Source organism: Pristis pectinata, chromosome 1 (assembly GCF_009764475.1).
Source record: "Pristis pectinata isolate sPriPec2 chromosome 1, sPriPec2.1.pri, whole genome shotgun sequence".
In the NCBI taxonomy this organism is placed as follows: Eukaryota; Metazoa; Chordata; class Chondrichthyes; order Rhinopristiformes; family Pristidae; genus Pristis; species Pristis pectinata.
Window position 1 is genome coordinate 127,205,403 of NC_067405.1, and position 22,918 is coordinate 127,228,320.

The following is a 22,918-nucleotide window of genomic DNA, read 5'->3' on the forward strand; positions in this document are numbered from 1 at the left end:
GAATTGCCAGGATGCAGAATGTGGAATGTAGATTGAACTCACTGTTAAATGCACAAACACCAGATGTTGCTGGCACCAGGATTAATGGTCCAATTGTACTGGAAAAGAGCACACCTTTACAACAGACAACTATACCAGAATCCCTAATCTAGCACCATCTGTTCAAAACAGATTAGATCTTTTGTTTGAACTATCTAATCACTGTATGGATCCCTTCAATCCAGTCAGTACTACTTCAAATTATATTTTAGGTGCTCTGCCAAATGATCTACCTTCCCAATAAAATTATTCTGTGGAGGAGCAGTGTTTTTGCAGGTTTAGATCTGGTGAGGACTGAGATCTGGTTGATCTCTGTTACTTGAAGTGCAGAAAGAGTGAACACCAAGAGTGATCACCAAGGTAGACATAAACTGGCAATGCAATATATATGTGGTCTGTATATCTGGTGTGTATTAGGAATATAGAAAGACAATATATTCAATGTAACTTTCTCTGCCACACAGGAAAGGAAATATAAGTTCCCAAATGCATTGATCTAATGATTTTTATTTGTTCATTTTTTTCAGGATGTGAGTATCAATAACATAACAAGCATTTATTGTCCATCCCCGATTTGCTTTGAAAAGGTGGTGGTGAAGCTCCTTCTTGAATTATTAGGGTAGGAAGTAAAGCAAAAGGAAAAAGTAGCCTGATCTCCTCCTGAACATAAAGTGGTCATCGTTGTCCAGTTTTAGAAGTAGAAGTCAATTTAGCAAGATGGGTGAATGACTCAGTCATATTCAAATATCACACCTAGATGAAAATATAGCTACGACTTTGCTTTGAGATCCCATCTGAAAGCAGCGCCCCTTCAGTCGAGGCTGCCCCCTCAAGTCTGGGAGAAGAGCATCACAGAGGCAAATGCGCGACAGGCGTCCCACCCTAACATTCATGGACTGCACAGGTATTTCCCAACTTCATGATCCAAGCAGTTCTCACACTTCTAAAGTAAAGCATAACTACTGCAATACATAAACCTTGAGGGATACCTGGTAATCTGATTAAAAGTTTGCAAGTAAGCTTCAGGGACATTGTGAGGATGTTTAGTGTTTTGGAGGCCCAGAAATAATAGAAGAACCAGGGGTCTATGCATAGGTAACAACTTGATGTTCATTGTTAATTAATTCTGTTGCTAATAAGAACATAAGAATATAAGAAAAAGGAGCAGGATCAGTCAGCCTTGATTCAATTTTGTGCTCCTAACCTCATATCCCCGATTCCCTTAATCGCCAGAAATACAATGATCACAGTTTCAAACACAATAAATGACTGATCTTCCATAGCTACACAGGATGGATATTTCTAAAGATTCACCTCATCCCAATCCCACATGGCATACTCATATTTTGAGATTGTGACCACCAAGTCCTAAAGGCAAAACATCCTTCCTTGATCTACTCTGTCAAGGTCTCTAAGAGTTTTGTACTTTTCAATGAGTTCTCCTCTTAGCCTACTAAACCCAAGGGAATAGAGATCTAGCCTTCTCAATCTTTTCTCAGTTAAAAATCTCACTATCCCCAGCCATTCTGGTTAATCATCGCTATGGTCCCTCTATAGCAAATATAGCCTTTTTTTTTACTGTTTTAAATCTCAGAATGCATCTTAGACAGCATAAAGGGCTAGATCATAAATGCCCATGTTTTTTTGAGATAATGATCAAATCAATTTGGCTCCAGGAGGGAGCTTGACAAAATAGAAAGGTAAGATACTCTTCTAGATTATAAATGTCTGCTCCCGCCATTTTTACCAGTGGCAGACTTGGCATCTATTTTATAAATACCAGTGTTTAGGCTTAGCTTCAAATTCAGATAAAAATATACAAAATGCTAATTTTTACAGCTGGAAAGCAAATCTCATTTCTTCACCATGAAATTCCCAACACTGCAATTTATGGAAGTCAACTGTCACACTGAATTACTGCAAGTATATACATAATATACCTCACTATAAATGTTGGGATGACAATAAGATGAATAAATCCAATCTGGATAATTACCACACTGTCTGCTTACTGTCAAACATCAGAAAATTGAAGGAAGGTGTTGATGATAGTGCTATCAAGTGCCATATACTTACAACTATTCTTTTCACCGATGCCCAGTTCCATTTCCAGCCCCATTACAACCTTGGTCTGAACATGGACAAAAGAATTGAACTGGGTGAGATAAGAGTCATTGCCCTTGCCATCAAGGCAACTCGCAAACTCTAACTTGTGTCTAACTTGTGAAGCTTGTGAAAATGGAGGGATATGGGCAATCTGTAAGTAGGAGGATTAGCTACGCCGGCACAACATTGTGGGCTGAAGGGCCTGTTCTGTGCTGTACTGTTTTATGTTCTATGTCCTTGTGTATCCAGCTCGCAAACTCTAATGCTTAGAAGAAGAGGACAATTTGTACATAGGAGATCCATCTGCTACTTCTCCTCCAATTCACTCAACATCCTAATTTGGAAATATATCACTCGTCCTTCATCATCATTGGGTTTACATGTGTGAACTCCCTATACAATTTTGGGAGTTGCTTCACCACACAGACTAAAGCAGTTCAAGAAGGTAACTTTGCTCCATTTACTCAAGTCCATTTAGGAATGGGGAAGTATTGCTTTGCTGTGATTCACATACAGTAAATGAATTAAAAACATCAATATACACCCATGCAGTTTTCATGTGATAAGTGCACAACTTTTCCATTAAAATGCAAATAATGCAATTTTTAAAAATTGTTTATGCCTGCAGTATTAATTGCTAAAAGTTTTCGAATTTTAATATGAAGGTTTTTGTTTGTATTGATTAGTATGTTGATTAAAACCCGAGGAGTAGATGAGGAGCATTTGAATAGGTTCTTGTTAGGAGTGGAAGAATCAAACCTCGAATGTAAGTGACTTATAATCTTAAGTGACTTATAGAACTCAATTTCTTTTCTGTCATGAACAGAGGATAATTTAACAAATTGGTAAAGCCTTTTACACTATCCAGCACATTTATTTTTAAATCCTTTTACACTATCCAGCCCATTTATTTCTGATCGCTCTCAGCTCTTTTTCCCCTTCCTAGACATATCCCTCAATTTCTTTACCTTTCCAGAAATATAGCTGCTTGCTTTTAAGTCATGTATATTATTCATTCTGATGACCTTGCCTGCTAATTTGCTCCAAAAGTTGATTTCCCTTTGAATGATAAAGGTTCTGCATGGCCTCCCTCTTAATCCTTCCATTTTAATGATATTCCAAGTATTTGAGGCATTCACCATGGTGAACAATTTAATTTTTGTCATCTGCTCCATGCTTTTGACAATTTTGATTAAAACTTCTCAGTACATTACATATTTTGAATATTCTACTAAGCCAATCCTTCCTCTTATTTGCTTTTCTTTACTTTTGTGATGCAGGAATTACAGTATCTGATTGATAAGTGACAAACAACAAAAAAAAGAAAGGAAGAAGCACTTTTAGGTGGCAATTTACTGTACAAAAAATTCTTTCTAACAGAAGAATATTTGTCTGATTCTAAATATTTTGGCTTTAGACCCCATTCTCTCAGAAAATCTCTCAGACATTTTGTATTTCCACAGTGTATTCATTTATTTGTTGATGGAAATACTATAGACCATAAGATATGGGAGCAGAATAAGGGCCTTTCAGTCCATCGAGTCTGCTCCGCAATTCAATTATGGCTGATTTCTTTTTAACCCCATTCTCCCGCCTTCTCCCTGTAACCCTTAACTCCCTTACCAATCAAGAGCCTATCAATTTCTGCCTTAAATACACACAATGATTTGGCCCCCACAGCCCTCTGTGGCAATGAATTCCACAGATTCATCACTCGCCTGCTGAAGAAATTCCTCCTCATCTCAGTTTTAAAGGGATGTCCTTTTATTCTGTGCCCTCAGACCCTAGATTCTCCTACTAATGTAACATCCTCTCCACATCTACTTGATCCAGGCCTTTCAGTATCCGATAGGTTTCAGTGAGATCTCCCCTCATCCTTCTGAACTCCATTGAGACCAGAGTATAAATACCAGTATTTATTGCTCATCCTAATAGTTGCTGAACCAAGAAGGTACTTGACAGTCAACCACATTGATGGGCCAGACCAGGTGTAGTGTGAAAGGTCATGGCTGTCATGTGACAGTGACAACACTGTCCCCCCTGGTCGGATGACACATTGCTCATCGGGTCGGAAGCGACACAACTGTCAATCAAGGTTTGGCTCCAGCCCACCCATCAAGTATACACCTGAACAATTGGCTCATTTAAGCACCTTTGTCCTTGCTGGCACCGAGCTATTGGACCTTTTGAATTACCTGGGCTGGACCACCACCAGCCCTCCAGCACTATAAAAAGTGCCGTATGTTCTTGGCTTGCTCTCTCTCGACTTCCCCAGGAATCGTGGGACAAGGCTGAAGAGACCATTGGTAAGAGTGTGCACTTCCACAAGGGTTAGGAGCATCCTAGTGGATTCTGGGGAGTGTTAGAGCCGATGCTTGTACAGAATCAGGGGGTCAGGCACCGTATTGTTTATTCCTTGATCATTTGTAGCCAGTTTGGGGTGTGTGCGTGTGTGTGTGTGTGTGTGTGTGTGTGTGTGTGTGTGTGTGTGTGTGCGCGCGCATCTCACCCCCATTGCGATTTCCCTCACATTCGCGATCTCCTGCGTGTGTGTGTTCAAGTGTGCATCCGTTCCCATTCATTCTGTCCCTGCGTTTGTCTTTGTGACTTAAATCGTTTTAAAAATTCCAAAGACTGTGTCTGGAGTCCTCTGTCTTTAAGACCCCAAAGAACCTTCTCTCACAACACCAGGAAAGGATGTCAGATTTACTGCCTTGAAGAACATAGTAAAACAAATGTGTTTTTACAACAATCTGGTATTCACCATTACCAAGCACTTTTAGTCCCTTGAATTTGAACTCTTTGGATCGCTGGTGGACGTCTCTGGATGTTAGCTATACTGGAAACATTCCATCTTCCCTCTAATCCTTCTTGAACTGTCTACAGTGAATGGCATTCAATTTTCTATGATCAATTATTATATTTTTATGTTTTCTTGAGATCGCAGTAGTGCAGACCATCATGGTCCATATCTTTTGATTCCTGTAATTTCAAAAAATCCATCAATTATTATAGAGTCATGGAGATGCAGCTCAGAAACAGGTCTTTCAGACCCATCAAGTCCTCACTGACCATCAACCACCAATGTTACACTAAGCCTTCATTAATCCCATCTTTCATTCTCCCCACACTCTCCTCAATTCCCCCAGATTCTACCTCTCAACTACACAGTGGAGGCACATTACAGTGGCCAATTAACCTTCCAACATGCATGTCTTTGGGATGTGGGAGGGAACTGGAGCACCCAGAGAAAACTCAGGCAGTCATGGGGAGAACATGCAAATTCCACACAGACAGTACCCAAGGACAGGATTGAACCAGTGAGGCAGTGGCTCTACTAGTTTCACCACTGTGCTGCCCTGAATATCTTTAATATATTCTGCAACTGATCCTCTACGGTCCAGTTGGACATTGAATTCCAAAGATTCACCTCCCTCTGTGTGAAGAAATTTCTTCTCACCTCTGTACTCCTTAGTTTGAGACTGTGGCCTCGGTGGGTGAAACATCAGCTTCATATCTGAATAGCTGGCACCTCTGCACCAATCCTTGAAGCACTCCACTGCCACAGCCTCCCAACCTGAAAATGTTCCATCGATTCCTACCCTCAATTTTCCATCTGTTAACTAACACAAAAACTATACTAGTATATTAACCCTAATACATGCACTCTTATTTTGTTAATCAATCTCATGTGGCATCTTATCGAAAGTTGTCTGAAAGTCCAACTACGCTAGGTCGGATGGTTCATCTTATCTATTCTAGCTGTGACCTCAAAAGCTCTAAATTATTTGTCAAACATGATTTCTCCTCCATAAGTCCACCTTGAGCTACCACTATATGCCCTCTTTACCATTTTCTTAATAACAGAATCCAGAATTTCCCCTACTACTTTTCAGGCATTGTCCCCTCTTTACTTGGACAGTGGGGTTACATTTGCCACCTTCAAGTCTGTGGCAACTGTTCCACTACCTATAGAATTTTGGAAAATGACAAGCAGTGCATCCACCATCTCTACAACCGCCCCCTTCAAAACCCTATGATATAGGTCATCAATTCCTGTGGGTTTAACATCTTTCAGTCCAATTTTATGTTAATACTAATTTCTTTGAGTTTGTCATTCTCTCTGAACCTGTAATCCTCCACTATCTCTAAGAACCCCTGTCACCTTCTTCAGCTCCCAATTTCCACCTTCACCCAATTGTGTTTCCTAGTTTGCCCTTAAGACAGGCCAGCTCCCAGCTCTGCCCCCTTCCTGCTGTCAGCCATTTCATGCATTCAAGACTCTCCATCAGTGATACCTATCTCTGCTACTATATACTCTGCAGCCAATCTGCTTCCACTGTCTTTGCACTGTGTCTGGGTCAGGTACTGTGGCTGATACAATAGTGAAGATATTCTACAACAACATGCGATACAAGCAGAGATAAAATCGCAGGAAGAGTCTTGACAGATTCACACTGCTCAGCATGAGAGGGGCCATCCCCTTTATTCTTCTCCTCCCTCCCCTGGTGGCATCCTGGAAAGTAAGAAAGATTTGACTTAAGAAGGACATATTTAGCAGCTTTCACATTGTGCTCAATGGCTAATTAAGTGTTCCTCAAGTGTAGAAACTGTGGTGATGCAGGACTATGATTTTTCAAAACCAAATAAAAATTTATCTGAAAGATTGCTGTATTAACCACAGTGGTTGGACAGATATGCCTTGGGCAAAAGGTTGCTTTAAGATGAATATTTTAAAGAGCATCTTGCTTTTCTCACACTCCATAGCCACTTAATGCCACTCATGGGGATCACAGGGGAAATCTAGAAATGTAAATGAAAAGCAAGAAAAAAACAGCAGATACTGTAAATAGGAACATTAGAACACAAGAGCTTATAAATAGGATTGTAACTGATCTTCCACCTTAATGCTGTTTTCCTGCACTGAACCCACACCCCTTGATCCCTTCGATATCCACAAATATATCACTCTTGGTGTTGAATGAACTCAATAACCGAGCCTCCACAGCCCCCCTACATAGAGAATTCTGAAGAGTCACCACCCTCTCGGTGAAGACGTTTCTCCTAAGTGACCTACTCCTTTTTTTTTCATGAAATACATCCCTTGGTTCCAGATTCCTCAGACAAGGGAACTATTCCCTGTGCACCCAACCTGTCAAGCCCTGGAAGAATCTTTTAAGTTCTAAAGAGAACTCCTCTCATCTTTTTTTAAAGTCCTCCGAAGACGGGTCCGGTCGCCTTATCCTCCCCACATGGAAAACCTGTCACCCCTGGAAACAGGCTAGTGAACCTTCACTGCACTCCCACTGTAGCAATTCCTTCCTTTCTTTAGGAAGGACACAAAAACTGTCTACAATACTCCACGTGCAGTCTCACCAAGGCCCCATGTATTTGGCCTTGGTGAGACTGCACCTGGAGTATTGTACACAATTTACACAAAAGACATTCTACTCTTGTGCTCAAATTCTCCCATAATAAGAACCAACATACCTTTTGATATCCTACTCGCCTGCTTCACCTGAATGTTTGCTGTGTATAAGCATACCTAGATCCCTTTAAACATCAACAGTGTCTCATCACATAACAAATAGTCTGCTTTTCTGTTTTGTGCACTAGAGGAATTAAGTTCATATTTTCCACATTATATTACAGCTACCACATTCTTGCTCTAACTTAGCTTTTCAGAATCTCTTTATTACAGGAGGATATGAATACAGGAGCAAGGAAGTCTATCTACAATTATATAGGACTATGGTGAGATCACACATGATGTATGTATTCTGTATCCAACAGTTTTGGACTCTTTACCTGAATGTACTTGTAATAAAGAGTTCATACAAGAATGTAGTTGTCATAAAGAGAGTGCAGAGATGATCCACCAGACTGGTTGCTGGCAATGGCAAGGTTGCTGGGAGAGGACAGATTTAGCATGTGATCTCTGGAAGGAGATCTTATTGAAACCTACAATATACATCATGCTAAGGAGTCTAGAACCAGGAGGCATAGTCTCAGAATAAGGAGTACTTGTTTAGGACTGAAATGAGGAGAAAGTTCTTCATTCAGAAAATGCTGAATCTTTGGAATTCTCTGCCTAATCAATCAATGACTTTATTCAAAAACAAGAACAATAGACTTCCAGATGTTAAGGTGATCAAGGGATATGGGAATAGTGCAGGAAAATGGTGCTGAGGTAGAACATTAGCCATGATCTTGATGAATGAGAAACAAAGGACTGCAGATGCTGGAATCTAGATGAAAAACATGATGATGCTGGAGGAACTCAGCGGGCCAGGCAGCATCTGTGGAGAAAAGCAGGCGGTCAATGTTTTGGGTCAGGACCCTTCTTCAGGACTGAAGATAGGAAAAGGGGAAGCACAATCAGATCCACTGGGGGATGGGTCAAAGGTAAGGAGAGAAAGGAGAAAAAAAAGAGGAGGTAGAAAAAAGAGAGAGAGGCTAGGAAAGGGAAGAAGAGAAGAAGCATGGTGGGGTGAGAGGAGGGGGGGTTTGTGGGGAAGGGGAGTGGGGATTACCTAAAGTGGGATAATTCAATGTTCATGCTGTTAGGCTGCAAGGTTCCAGGATGGACAGTTCCAAACTGAAGGAACAGCACCTCATTTTCCGTCTTGGAACCTTGCAGTCTAACAGCATGAATATTGAATTCTCCCACTTCAAGTAATCCCCACCCCCCACCCCCCTCCACCATGCTTCTCTTCTTCCCTTTCCTAGCCTATCTCTCTTTTTTCTACACCCCCTTTTTTTTCCTCTCTCTCCTTACCTTTGACTCATCCCCTGGTGGATCTGCTCTCCTCACCTCCCCTGCGCCTGCCTATCACTATCTCTTACCTGCATCTACCTATCACCACCTTGTGCCCACCCCGCCTCCCCTCTTTTGTCCACCTATCACTGCTCTGCTTTTCCCTCCTATATATTGGGCTTCCCTTTTTCCTATCTTCAGTCCTGAAGAAGGGTCCTGACCCGAAATGTTGACCATCTGCTTTTCTCCGTGGTTGCTGCCTGGCCTGCTGAGTTCCTCCAGCTTCATTGTGTTTTTCATCTTGATGAATGGTTGATCATGCTCGAAAGGCTGGTATGCATTCTCATTTGATACATTCTTATCCAAGAACCATAAAAAACATTAGATAAACCACAGTTGGAATATTGTGTACCGCTTTGATCACCACATTGCAGGAAGGATGTGATAGTATGAAAGATTGTGCAAAAGAGGATATTGCCAATAACCTAGACACTGCTAGTCTGGGGCTATTTCCCTTGGAAAAGTCAAGTGTGAGAGGAGATTTCCTTGAGGTATATAAAAGTATGAGAAGTCTGGACAGGGTGAACAATAAGGACCTACCTTGCTAATTAGTAAGCTCTGTAACTAAGGGGCATGGACTTAAGTTGAAGAATTAGAGGGTTGAGAAAAACTTATTTCACTCAGCAAGTGATGGGAGTCTGGAACTCCCTCCCTGATAGGACGATGGAGGCAGAAACTGTCGCCTGGACAAGCACTTGAACAGCTGTAGCCTGCGTAGGTCTACACCCTGCAGTGGGATTAACCCAAGGTCTGCTTTTGGCCAGTATGGTCACAGTAAGCCAAATGGCCTCCTCCTGTGTTTTAAATGTCAATGATTCTATGACCCAAATAATGTACCAAAATCCTCAATATGGGACTAAACTGGGTAATTAGCTTGGCATTACTGCACAAAAAACCGTGAATCACATATTTTGTGGGTTCAAAACCTCTCTATTACTGTAGATGTATATTTGGCATCCTGTAAAAAGGGCATTTCAGATTGCCAGTTCAAACCTAAACTCCATTCAGTTATTTATAATTTTGAAAGAGTATTCTAATTGATTGAGGCTCGCGTCAAAAGCTATAAGAGTCACTCACTATCCATGTCAGAATTGTTATTATCAGATCAACAGAAACAGCGAAGGAACTATTGTCATATAGCACATAAAGGAGGCTCAGATAACAAAAAGGTATAAATAAATAATGTTGCAGATGATGATCTGGGGCTGGATATGCCAAATGGCCTTTTCTCATCTTATTCTTCTATTATTTTTGTTGCAAGAAATCAAAAAAATGATGTACCAACTCCTTTTGTTTCACTTGTTACTGAGCTTTTTTCTTGGAAAATCCTGTTATCATTCGCACATCTTTCATGAGAGATCCTCCACGGGAGTCAGGCATCAACTACAACTGATTAACTCAAATGGTCAATTGGCATCGAGCTACAATGTTGGTTTTCTCTCCAGCTTTCTATATGACAGCAAGCAAAGATTCTGATAACACCAACTGAGACAGACAACACACTCAGCTCATTACAGAAATATGACTTAAAATTCAAGCAAGAGGTCAGCAAGGAGTACCCACAACAGGGCCATTATTTATCAGCATTGCCCTTAGGGATCTGATCAAAACTGCAGATGTCTGCTGGTGCATTTACAAAACTATCGTCTGCACTGACTGGGTAGGTGGGGTCCTTGTGACTAAGACAAACAATAAGCTGAAGCAGTTGCTGAGGACCTGCAGAAGGATCTGAGTCATTGATTGGCATCATGGTCAGCTCAGGCATGTTGGGCTGAAGGGCCTGCTCCTGTGCTGTATTGTTTTATGTTCTATCTGGAAGAATCATTCTGCCCTGGTCACAGATATAACAGATATAAAAGGTGGAGGCAAATTCACTGGGGGCTTTTAAGTGGGGCTTGGATGGGCACATGAATGAGAGGAAAATTGAGGGATATGGGCATTCTGTAGGTAGAAGGGATTAGCTATGTCGGCACAACCTTGTGGGCCAAAGGGCCTGTTCCGTGCTATACTGTTCTATGTTCTATAATAATTCATTATTCAACAGCGCTAATTGTGACATCAGGAAAAATGTCAGTTGTAAGATGGAAATTGGAGCCAAAATTAGATTTATTTTATGATGTGGTTTAGGATAACGTGACTATTTATAAGGTAAATCACATGCAACCAATATATCTTCAATTCCATCACCCCAATGAACTATTTCCAAGTTTCAACCTATCCACTAAAAATTCCAAAGTGATACTTCAATAAAAACAGAAAATCTTGCAAACACTTAACAGGTCAGGCAGCATCAGTAGAAAGAGAAAACTAGAACTTTCCACCTCTGACAATGGAATGTCAAGACCATGTGTCTTGGCATGACTGATGACTTGTGGTCAGTAGACAATGTACGTGAGACACTACTGATAGAGTACAAGCTAAAAATATTACATGGTATATCCTCAGTTAAGTTTGAAAACTGTATTTCCCAGTCTCATGGAGATGTAAGTATGCCAACTAAAATATATGAAAAGAAAAATAACGTAATTTTCAAATATAGTTAAAGCAATTACCACTTAGTAGTTCTGGATTGCAGTAGCAATGACCATATATTGAACAGCTTACAAGCTTTCATGTGCTTTGCTTCTTATGCAGTCATCAGTAATGACAAGGTATATATGTATGTTCAGTTGTACTAATAATTTAATAGTGTTGATTCAAACCATAATGGATATTTCCACATACTTTACCAAAACTGATTTGTTTTAGAGCTACTGAATAGGATAATATATTATCAAATAGATAATTATTTAACATTTTGTTAAAATCATGAGGAATATAAAATGACCCAAATTTTGCTGAAGTAGTGACATATGAGTTACACACACCTTTACTGGTGTGCAAATCAGCTGGCAATGTCACAAGGAAGAGATAGTTTGTGAATTGCAAAATGCCATATATTGCTGCACCACTAGCTTCACAAGATCAGGATATAGGTCTTAACTACCTGTTGATTTTAATGAAATTGCTGGATGTGCATATTAATTGCCTATTAAACCCTCCATAGAATGTTAAATCTACAATTAGTACCTTTTGACTATGTGATAAATGTTAATGACCACAAATAAACCCCTTTTACCTGGAAAGTGAACAATTTAGAGTATCGTGTCTTATTACTTTTGGTTGTGAGTTGTTGTTGAAGATTTTTAATATGTTCCACTTTGCCTTTCTTCACTGTCTATGAATCCAATTTTTCTTTTCTCTATATTTCATTTTTCATTTCAATGTATCTTTTTCTCATTCATCCTAACTGGTTATTTCTCAGTCCTGCAATCCTGTTGGTTGAGGAATTATACTGTTGTTCTCCTTTGTTTGCCAAGGTCTCAGACAGAAAGTTGCTCTCACTGTACCATTTTCTGTTAGTACTTCCAGCAATCCTGGGAGCAAAAATATGTTAAAACCTAACAAGCACAGGAAAGTCTGACGAACAGGGATGCACTGCTCCAGCAAAACACTAAGTCAATGCAACATCTTAACACTGAATGGATACGAGAATTTAAATGAAATAATTTGGTAATCCATCTTAAATGGCAGTTAAAAAAAATACATATACTCACAGCCAACCATCATCATAGCCACAGAAAATATCTTCTCCCCATCTGTGGTTGGAGCGATGTTGCCAAATCCTATTGTGGTAAGGCTTGTCATGGTAAAATAAAGGGAAGATATATACAGTGAATCCTTTGTGGGTCCCCCTTCCCATTGTCCAGTGCCACTGGCATTAAAATGGTAGGGTGTTCCAATACTTAGTCCAAGCTGATAAAGCCAGCTGTCTGTTTTTATTTTGTTGGTGACTTCATCGATGACTTCATAGTCCCCAATACTGTACCAGATGCAGGCGAGCCAGTGAGCCACCAAACCAAAGACGCAGACCAGAAGTACCAGCACAGCTGCGCCATATTCGAGGTAATGGTCCAGCTTCCTGGCAACCCTGCCAAGTCTCAGAAGACGTACAACCTTCAGGGAACTGAACAGGCTGCTAATGCCCTGAAATCAACAGATATTGAATTGTGTTATTTTGTAAAAGATACCAAAACCAAAGAGAGAGAGCTGTGTTTATTTGACAAAATGATGTAGAAAGCCCATGGGGCCAGGCATTCAGTGGGACTATTTGATTAGTTCCTAAAAAGAGTCAGCACAGTTATGGTGGGCTGAACGACCTCATTCTGTACCATGTTTTAATAATTCTCTAAAGTACCAATAAGTATATGGCATTTTCCATTAATAATGAAAGTGCAAGTATGATCCACTGACAGGCATCCAAAGTGTTGCTTATGGTACAAATATTGATATGGCATTGTTGTTATGGTGAATTGTCTTTATCTGGTGTTCAACTTCATTTGTTGTCCAATTATTATTATGAAAGAAGGGTAAACTTCCTCAGCTGAATGGAGTGCACAGCTTTAACAAAGGATGTCCAATCTTTTTTCTCATCTACCAACTGGGTGATTATGAAAGCAGTAGGATCTATTAAGAACAATAGATTTTTTCTGTTCGTGTTTCCTCAATATCCTTTGCTCAGGCAATTGTTTATACCCAAGTACAACACAGAAAAATCTGTCTCACTACAACTTGTATAATGGGGAACATCACACAGTGAAAGGGCATGGAAGTGAACTTCCAGATGGATTAATTGGTGCTGACATGATGAGCTGAAGTGAAATTATAGGGTTCTATTATTCAATATCCTTCCCAATATTTCACAGAATTCTGACAGTGTTTTGATCATTACCAAATTACGTTTATAAAAATCAACATGAACTAATAGATTTAGATCTATATTGATATTAATAGTTTTACTGATGTATTTATATCAAAACTTTTCACTTTGCAATTGCAGTGCATTCTGTCAGCTGAAGTAAAGATATCAAGGTAAAATTTGGTCCAAAGGTTTGTATCTACTCAGTAAACTGGAATTGTTCTTTCTGGTTATTATTTTAATGTAAATTAAGACAGTATATCTATAGTCAAAAGAACAAGTAAATGAATATTTACATTCTGCTCTACTCACACTGATTTCATCATAGGATTTGTGTAAGTAATATTCGCAAGCAGCAGTTCTTGTCCTCCTTCCCCAAGACCATTAAGAATTAAGCTCATGTGGGGACCATCAAACATGGCTGAGGCTTGTTTGATGTGTATGTTCACCCCTAAAGAATATTAGTCTTGCAGCTGGGCATTTTATAACCAACCTGCAGCTCACCTTTCAAAATTTGGTCAAATATCTTTTTGAAACCTCTTGTTTGGCACCTCAACCACCAAAATACTGTTTCTTATACCAAGCAAATTAAAACAACTCCTGTCTAAAAACATACAATTTCCATCACAGTTTTGGATTGGATACAAACATATTTGCTTTATATTAACACAGAAAAAATGCTGGAGGAACTCAGCAGGTCAGGCAACATCTATGGAGGGAAATAAACAGTCGATGTTTCGGGCCGAGTCCTTCATCAGGACTGTCTCTGCAATCTTTCCTCTGTCTCTGTTTTGTATTACCTTTATTGTGATTTACATTATCACCTTGATATAGTTAATTTGTGACAAAATGTCCAAGTCCTTCTTTATGTGATCTAACCGGTAATAATCTGCTCTGAACATTGCATTAGTTTTGATCAGCAAGCAATAAAACTCAGAAACCTATTTCCAGAAATTGAAATAACATAATACTACCAGAACTTTGCTAATCAAAACTGAATCAATATCCACTAATTCTCTTTCCACAATATTAAATTACTTTTAATTTCATTTTGAAATTCTTTATAGTCAGCAACCTCTTGTTCATTAATTAATGTTCCTCAGACAATATCTATGACTAGAATGTCTGTGAAGTCAGTAGTAATCTTGCTGTCTATAGAACCAGTGAAGGTGAAGCTGATTCAATCCGTTGAGCAATATATTCCTCCTTCCACAAACAACTCTATTTCTATTCATGTACAGTTACCTCCACATTTGGTTTTGTGTCTAAACTTGCCCACAACTTCAAAGGGCTCAGTTTGTTCCACATTGCATTCATAACCACAAGAAAATTCAGATTTATAAGGCTAGAATGATAAACCCTTTCAACTTGTCAATCTCCACAGGCCAGGTACACAAGGCAATGGGAATTATCCAGATCTTGTTATGAAAGACAAAGCCAAATATAATTTTACTTGCTGATTACTATCATGCAAACAGAATCAGAGTTATATAGCACAGAAGTTACCAATTTGGCCCATTATCCCTGTGATTTTTCTGTGTAACTGTTATCTATTTAATTTCACTCTTCCAATGTCTGGACCTTCGGTTTAAATCATGAATCTTAAATTCTGATTTCTACAGCATTTCTATTTAAAGAGCATCATGCTATATCGTTATAACTTTCATTACTCAGCTTTATTGAAGCTATAGATCCTGTAATTCTGAATCACAGGGGAAGGATTAATAATCAAATGCACTGTTATTTTTAATTGAAATCTTGACCGACCCACAAAATATGATTCCACACACGCACACACCAATAAAGATCCAAGATAACCTTCTGATCCCATGCCATAATAAAGTATAAGCCACTCTTTGAACAGTAACTTAGGTGTAAGTATTTCAGGATATTTGAAATCACTAAAAACTTGGCGTGAATTTTCCAATTTGTCTGTGATTACGACAGGTAACTTTTGGGTTCAACAGTCGTGAATTACTCCAGGCAACTCCTGACAGAGACTGGGCTACTGCAAGGAATTGAGATGAAAAATTTCCTACCGTAAAACAAGGCATTTAAAGGTTGGACAATTTTTTTTTAGTTCTTCAGCCCTTCATTCCCCATGGACTTTCCGTCCCACCACCCCACACCCATTGCAATGCAGTAATCTCAAAGCAAAATGCTTGCCACAGAGACAGATGGAATTTTTAACACAGACTAACATTAAGTTTGAAAGCAGTTATTATGTGTCTGGATTACAATATTATTAAGTAACTTCCACTGGATGAAAGCACAGATGATGATATCAGTGCATGCAATAGTTATAAGCAGACTGATGTTCTGATAAAAAAAACAGTACATGTGCAATTAGGAAAGGGGGTAGAATTTGCTAGCTTGCACAAAAAAAGCACAAACTGGTAAAGTGAGCATAGTTTGCCCTTTATGGCAAACACATGATACTAAGCCGTCACACCCAAGTTATTTTAATTATTGTTTTTGAATAGTACACCAAAGGTAGAATCTTTTCTAGTACCAATGAACTAGAATAGTAAATGAAAATAAAATTGCAGATGTTGGAAATCTAAAAAGAGAGAAAATGTTGGAAACACTCAGCAGGTCAGGCAGTATCTGTGGAAAGAGAAACAGTTAAATAAGACACAGGAGCAGAATTATGCCATTTGGCCCATCAGGTCTGCTCCACCATTTGATCATGGCTGAGTTATTTTTCCCTCTCAACCCCATTCTGCTTCCTTCTCCCCGTAACCTTTGACACCCTTACTAATCAAGAACCTATCAACCCCCACTTTAAATATACCCAATGACTTGGCCTCCACAGCTGTTCATGGCAATGTAGTCCATAGATTCACCACCCTCTGGTTAAAGAAATTCCTCCTTATCTATGTTCTAAAGGAACGTCCTTTTATTCTAAGGCTGTGCCCTCTGGACCTAGATACTTCCAATACTGGAAACATCCCCTCCACATCCACTCTATCCAAGCCTTTCAATATTCGGTAAGTTTCAGTGAGATCCCCCTTCATAGCGAGTACAAGCCAAAAGCCATCAAACGCTCCACATAAATTAACACTTCCATCCCTGGGATCATTCTCATAAACCTCCTCTGGACCCTCTTCAATGCCAGCACATCCTTCCTTAGATATGGGGCCTAAAACGGCTCACAATACTCCAAACGTGGTCTGACCAATGCCTTATAAAGCCTCAGCATTATATCCTTGCTTTTATATTCTAGTCCTCTCAAAATGAATGCTAACATTGCATTTGCCTTCCTTACCACCGACTCAACTTGCAAGTTAACATTTAAGGAATCCTGCACTCGTACTGCCAAGTCCCTTTGCACCTCCGATTTCTGAATTCTCTCCCCATTTAGAAAGTAGTCTATGCCTTTATTCCCTCCACCAAAGTGCATGACCATGTGGATAAGTCACCTGGACCAGATGGACTATACCCCAGGGTTCTGAAAGAGGTAGCTGAAGAGAGTGTGGAGGCATTAGTCTTATTTAACTGTTTCTCTTTCCACAGATACTGCCTGACCTGCTGAGTGTTTCTAACATTTTCTCTTTTTTTAGATTTCCAACATCTGCAATTTTATTTTCATTTACTATTCTAGTTCGATGGTACTAGAAAAGATTCTACCTTTAGTGTACATTCAAAAACAATAATTAAAATAACTTGGGTGTGACGGCTTAGTATCATGTGTTTGCCATAAAGGGCAAACTATGCTCACTTTACCAGTTTGTGCACTTTTTGTGCCAAGTCCCTTTGCACCTCCGATTTCTGAATTCTCTCCCCATTTAGAAAATAGTCTATGCCTTTATTCCCTCTATTAAAGTGCATGACCATACACTTCCCTATGCCATACTCTATCTGCCACTTCTTTGCCCATTCTCCCAATCTGACCAAATCCTTGTGCATACTCCCTGCTTCCTCAACACTACCTGCCCCTCCACCTATCTTTGTATCATTCACAAACTTGGCCACAAAGCCATCAATTCCTTCATCCAGATCATTAACATATAACATGAAAAGTAGCAGACCCAACACCGACCCCTGGGGAACACTACTAGTCACCGGCAGCCAACCAGAAAAGGCCCCCTTTATTCCTACTCTTTGCCTGCTACCAGTCAGCCAATCTTCTATCCGTGCTGGTACCTTTCCTGTAATACAATGGCTCCTATCTTGTTCAGCAGCCTCATGTGCAGCACCCTGTCAAAGGCCTTCTAAAAATCCAAGTAAACAACATCCACTGACTCTCCTTTGTGTATCCTGCCTGCTACTTCCTCAAAGAATCCCAACAGATTTGTCAGGCAAGATCTCCCCTTAAAGAAACCATGCTGACTTTGACCTATTTTATCATGTTCCCCAAAACCTCATCCTTAATGTCATCAATAATAATCCTATTATTGTCATCCTTAATAATGGACTCTAACATCTTATCAATCATTAAAGTCAGGCTAACCAGTCCATAATTTCCTGTCTTTTGCCTCCCTCCCTTCTAAAAGAATGGAGTGACATTAGCGATTTTCCAGTCCTCTGGAACCATTCCTGACTCTAGTGATTCTTGAAAGATCACTACTAATGCCTCCACACTCTCTTCAGCTACCTCTTTCAGAACTCTGGGGTGTAGTCCATCCGATCCAGGTGACTTATCCACCTTCAGACCTTGCAGCTTCCCAAGCACCTTCTCCTTAGTAATAGTGACTACACTCACTTCTGCTCTCTGACTCCCGAATTCCTGGCATGTTGTTGGTGTCTTCCACAGTGAAGACTGATGCAAAGTATTTATTCAGTTTGTCTGTCATTTCTTTGTTCCCCATTACTACCTCTCCAGTGTCATTTTCCAGCAGTCCCATGTCCACTCTCGCCTCTATTTTACTCTTTATATATCTGAAAAAAACTTTTATATTATTAGCTCTCTTACCTTCATATTTCATCTTCTCTCCCCTTATTGCTTTTTTGGTTGCCTTCTGTTGGTTTTTAAAAGCTTCCCAATCCTCTAGCTTCCCACTAGAACATAGAACATAACAGCACAGTACAGGCCCTTTGGCTCTAAGATCTATCTAACCCTTCCCTCCCACATAGCCCTCCATTTCTCTATCATTCATGTGTCAGTTTTTGCAATATTATATGCCCTCTCTTTTGCTTTTATACTGTACCCCATATCCTGGCTACTATTCGGAGGCCTGTATATAGCTCCCATCAGGGTATTTTTACCCTTGCATTCCTTAACTCTAGCCACAAGGATTCCACATCTTCTGATCCTGTGTCACTTCTTGCTGAGGATTGATTTCAATTTTTACCAACAGAGCCACCCCACCAAAATTTTCAGGTCAGAAACCTTTCATCAGACTTTGTTGCTAGCCTAAACTTTCCAACCTGAAACTTTAACTCTGTTTCTCTTTCCCCACACACTTCCTGACTCACTGAGTGTTTCTGGCATTTTCTGGTTTTTATTTCAGACTGTAACAGTATTTTCTGTAAGCACAATATGGACTCACAGATGTTGAGACTTCTTTGCAACTCAATTACAACTGACAATATGTAAGACAGTCAGCAAATCTTGGCCAGAGAGAGAGAAATGGCTGAAGGGATTATTGTAACTGTGCTGTCAAATTATTTAACAAGAATGTATGCTTACAACCATGTAAAATATTAGTGTCACCACAAGCAAATAATGCCCTTGTTGTATGCTTATATTGACCATATAAAAACAACTCTGGCAAACCACCAAACTCTATCCTGAAGAAGGGTCCTGACCCAAAACATTGACTGCCTGCTTTTCTCCACAGATGCTGCCTTGCCTGGACTGCTGAGTTGCTCCAGCATCATCATGTTTTTCATCTAGATTCCAGCATCTCCAGTCCTTTATTTCTCTGGTAAACCCAGACTCACAGGGAAGAAATAAAATTTTAGCCTCTGGCATTGATAAGCTCTTAGCTCACAAAGCCCAAATGACTTCTGAGCAAGGTGGAATCCCTGAAATATTTAATTAAGATGATTATAAGGAGTCTTTAAATAATGGCAACTAATAATCCTGACTTCATCCCATTAGAAACCTAACATTGACACATTGAATTACTGAATGTTGCATTTCAAGAATATTTTACATTATGCAAATAAATTCAGTTGGGGAAAAGCAAGTAGGGTTAAAAAATAAACTTAGTAAATTGGATTTTTGAAAAATCGCACTCGTAATGCTTTTCTTCGAGATAGATTGCTGTTCTGTTAAATAACCTGAAAACTACTACTGCTATTAAATAGAAAAAACAGAGAGCAGATGATTTTCTGGCATTTTATGCTACCTGCTCCATTCCTAACCATTGTTTTCACCTCTCTGGATGGGGGGAAATCACAAATTAGACTTGTTATTTCTCTCTGACTGTCGCAGATAAAAAATGTTGGCAGTTCTAATGATGAAGAATAACATTAAACAATTCAATACATGCTTCTGTTAAAGAATTCCTCTTAGAGGAAACCCATTTGTATGTCTGATTTTCTTTGTATACTGGTTGAATATAAAAAAGCCATAGGAATCAAATACGTGAATATATTTGAATCTAATTACAATGTAGTAAAAATAATATGATTTTATTTTGAAATTTTGTAATAGCACAGTTTAGCAAAATTGCAGCAATGCCAGAAATATTTTTGCTATTTTTTGAAAATGTGAAAACAAATAGATTATCCAATTTAGTTTACATTATTTGCATTCCCATTAAATATTTGATTGACAGCCAATACACTTGTAAGTTTCATGCTAAGTAGCATTTCATTATTGCAAATAATTAGTAACAAGTTGCTCTGTTGAAACAGCCCCATTTAAAAGTGATTAAATAATTATATGCATCACATTTTACTTTCTATGTATGGTGTGGCCGCTCTCAGTCTACGTTCTGAAATTCTCAGTAATTAACATCAATAAATAATAAAGACTTAGTCTTTGATTCAAAATTTTGAATATCAGTTATGCAAATACTATTGATAGTTGTTTGAATTGTGAAGAACTCCTTAAAAATAATTAATTTCAAATTTAAATCATTATTTTCACAGTTTATTTACATTCTAAACTGATTGTCTGATTGTTCATGCTTTAGAAAGAGGGAATGGCAGAATAGTAGAAGCAAAGTTTCTTAATTCCTGCTTTACTCCGATATTTATTCTAATCACATTTATGAGTATTGAAGACTTAAACAGCTGTGGAAAATTTGCAGTTTCACTAACAAGCAGAATTTAAATGTAACCACTTCTAATCTTGGAAAAACAAGTGGCATCATAGAGCCATCAACTTAACATCAGCTAATTAATTTTTAATGCAAAATCAATCAAAATCAGCATTGCCAAAATAACTCAGTCTATAACATGATGTTTTATTTTCTTTGTCAGGGGTCAGGAACTATGTTGAGTACTTAGCTTAATTAGCTGCTGCAGGGGAAGAGATATGAGACTATGGAGATGTTCAGATTTAATATAATTGGCCAGATAAAATATTCCATTTGCAAATGGCAGTTCATGCCTGGAAGGAATAAAAAGTGCTAACTGAAAGTTGATTTTCTGCTGTGAAGCTGAAAACTAAATTTAATTATTTTAACAAGTGTCACCTCACAACAAAAACTCAATGACGACTTCTGGATTTCATCCCTGCTTCAATAATCCACTATGTGATTATTCAGAAATCCGGATAGTTAGGCATCTAGTTCACCTGAGCCTTGTACGCCATGCCTCCTTTAAACTCTCTGGGGCCTCAGTTCCTGCATTTCCTTTAAACTCTCCAGGGCTCTGTTTCCAATGCTCACTCTAAATTCAACTGGCCTTGCTTGCCACACTCCTTTTAAATTCACCTGTTGCCCACTCTCCCTTTAAATTCACCGCTGCCTCGTTTGCCATGCTCCCTTTAAACTCATGGGGCCCTATTCCCACACTCTCTTTAAACTCACTGGGGCCCTATTTCCCACACTCTCTTTAAACTCACTGGGGCCCTACTTCCCATGCTCCCTTTAAACTCACTGGTGCCTTGTCTGCTACATACCCTTTAAACTCATAGGTCCCAGTTCTTGTGCTCCTTTTAAATACATTGGGTTCACTGAAAAATTTATAGTACTACTACTGTATATTAACCACGTGACATCTAATAAAAAAAGGTAATTTGAAAATGTGTTGGATAGGAGTAACATTCATCAGTCCAGAAAATCTGTCATTTAAGCACCACCAGTGTTCTGAGGATGCTGAATTATTAGAGTTTTGCTGCTCTACTTCTTGCTTACTTACTGAGGAGACACCAAACATGTAGCTCGATGGCCAAACTAAAAGCAGTGATGGGGAGAAAGAAGAACTGACCTCTTTCAAGTGCAAATGGCTATGGATGGTTGAAAATAGCACTGGGAAAGAAGTACAAGGGTTTTGCACTTACAAGAGATAAATACCAGAATCAGATGTGGAAAGGGGAGGTGTGATAACAGAGAACATGGAAGAAGGGAGGTGAGGATTCTTGAAGCAACGGAGATGATGGAGACAGTAGCAAATGAAAGTAGAGGTACTAACCAGTTAGGGGAGAGAAAACTGATTGTTCTACCTCATTTATTCAATTTTAAGAACTGTAAGATAATCCACACCAGCTGCTTGATGTAGCAGATGATTTTTCTTCTCAGACAAAATGACTCCAGGTCAACCAGTAAGCTAAAGATAAAACATGGGAATGTCTATGGAAAGTTCTCTTCGTAGGGCATTCAACCCATTTAAGGAATAAGTGTTACTGGAATTTCTTTGAGTTTATTTTAAAACATGACCATTTTATTTCTGGCAGACAGACCATCATGAAGTTTCACTCCCTGCTGGAAGCAATGGTAAGGAAAATCCTAGTGTGTCCATATGCAGTTTCATTGTTTGTGGATCATGCAAATAATGGAAACTCATTCTACAAGCTGATAAACTTGCAAGGTGAGTGCCCCTGGAGATTTTTTATGCTTTTTTCATAGATATATATTGCACTGTTTATGATTAACTATGTTGGGATTTAAAATTTCAGGAACATGGTGAAGTCTCAGCTAGGATTTTTGTCAGTCATTGTTACCTATTCACACAGTACATCAATGGCTATCAAGGTGGGAAATGGCTATCTGCAGAGGAATGAAACTGTAACACAATCTCCCTTAAGATTTGGTTATTCGAGGAATGGCTGGATAGTGCCATCATGTCAATGTCTGAGTCTTATCACTTGTGTCAGCAGG

At 39.1% G+C, this 22,918-nt stretch overlaps 1 protein-coding gene across 1 annotated transcript in view; it reads right to left on the bottom strand.

The window, feature by feature from the left end:
* The window catches only part of kcnh5b (potassium voltage-gated channel, subfamily H (eag-related), member 5b), a 268,909-nt gene that overhangs the window by 167,969 nt on the left and 78,022 nt on the right, over positions 1 to 22,918 (bottom strand). Inside the window, exon 7 of the mRNA XM_052018025.1 lies at positions 12,559 to 12,988. Within this exon, the coding sequence (XP_051873985.1) occupies positions 12,559 to 12,988 (430 nt within the window). The remainder of the gene's footprint in view (positions 1 to 12,558; positions 12,989 to 22,918) is intronic.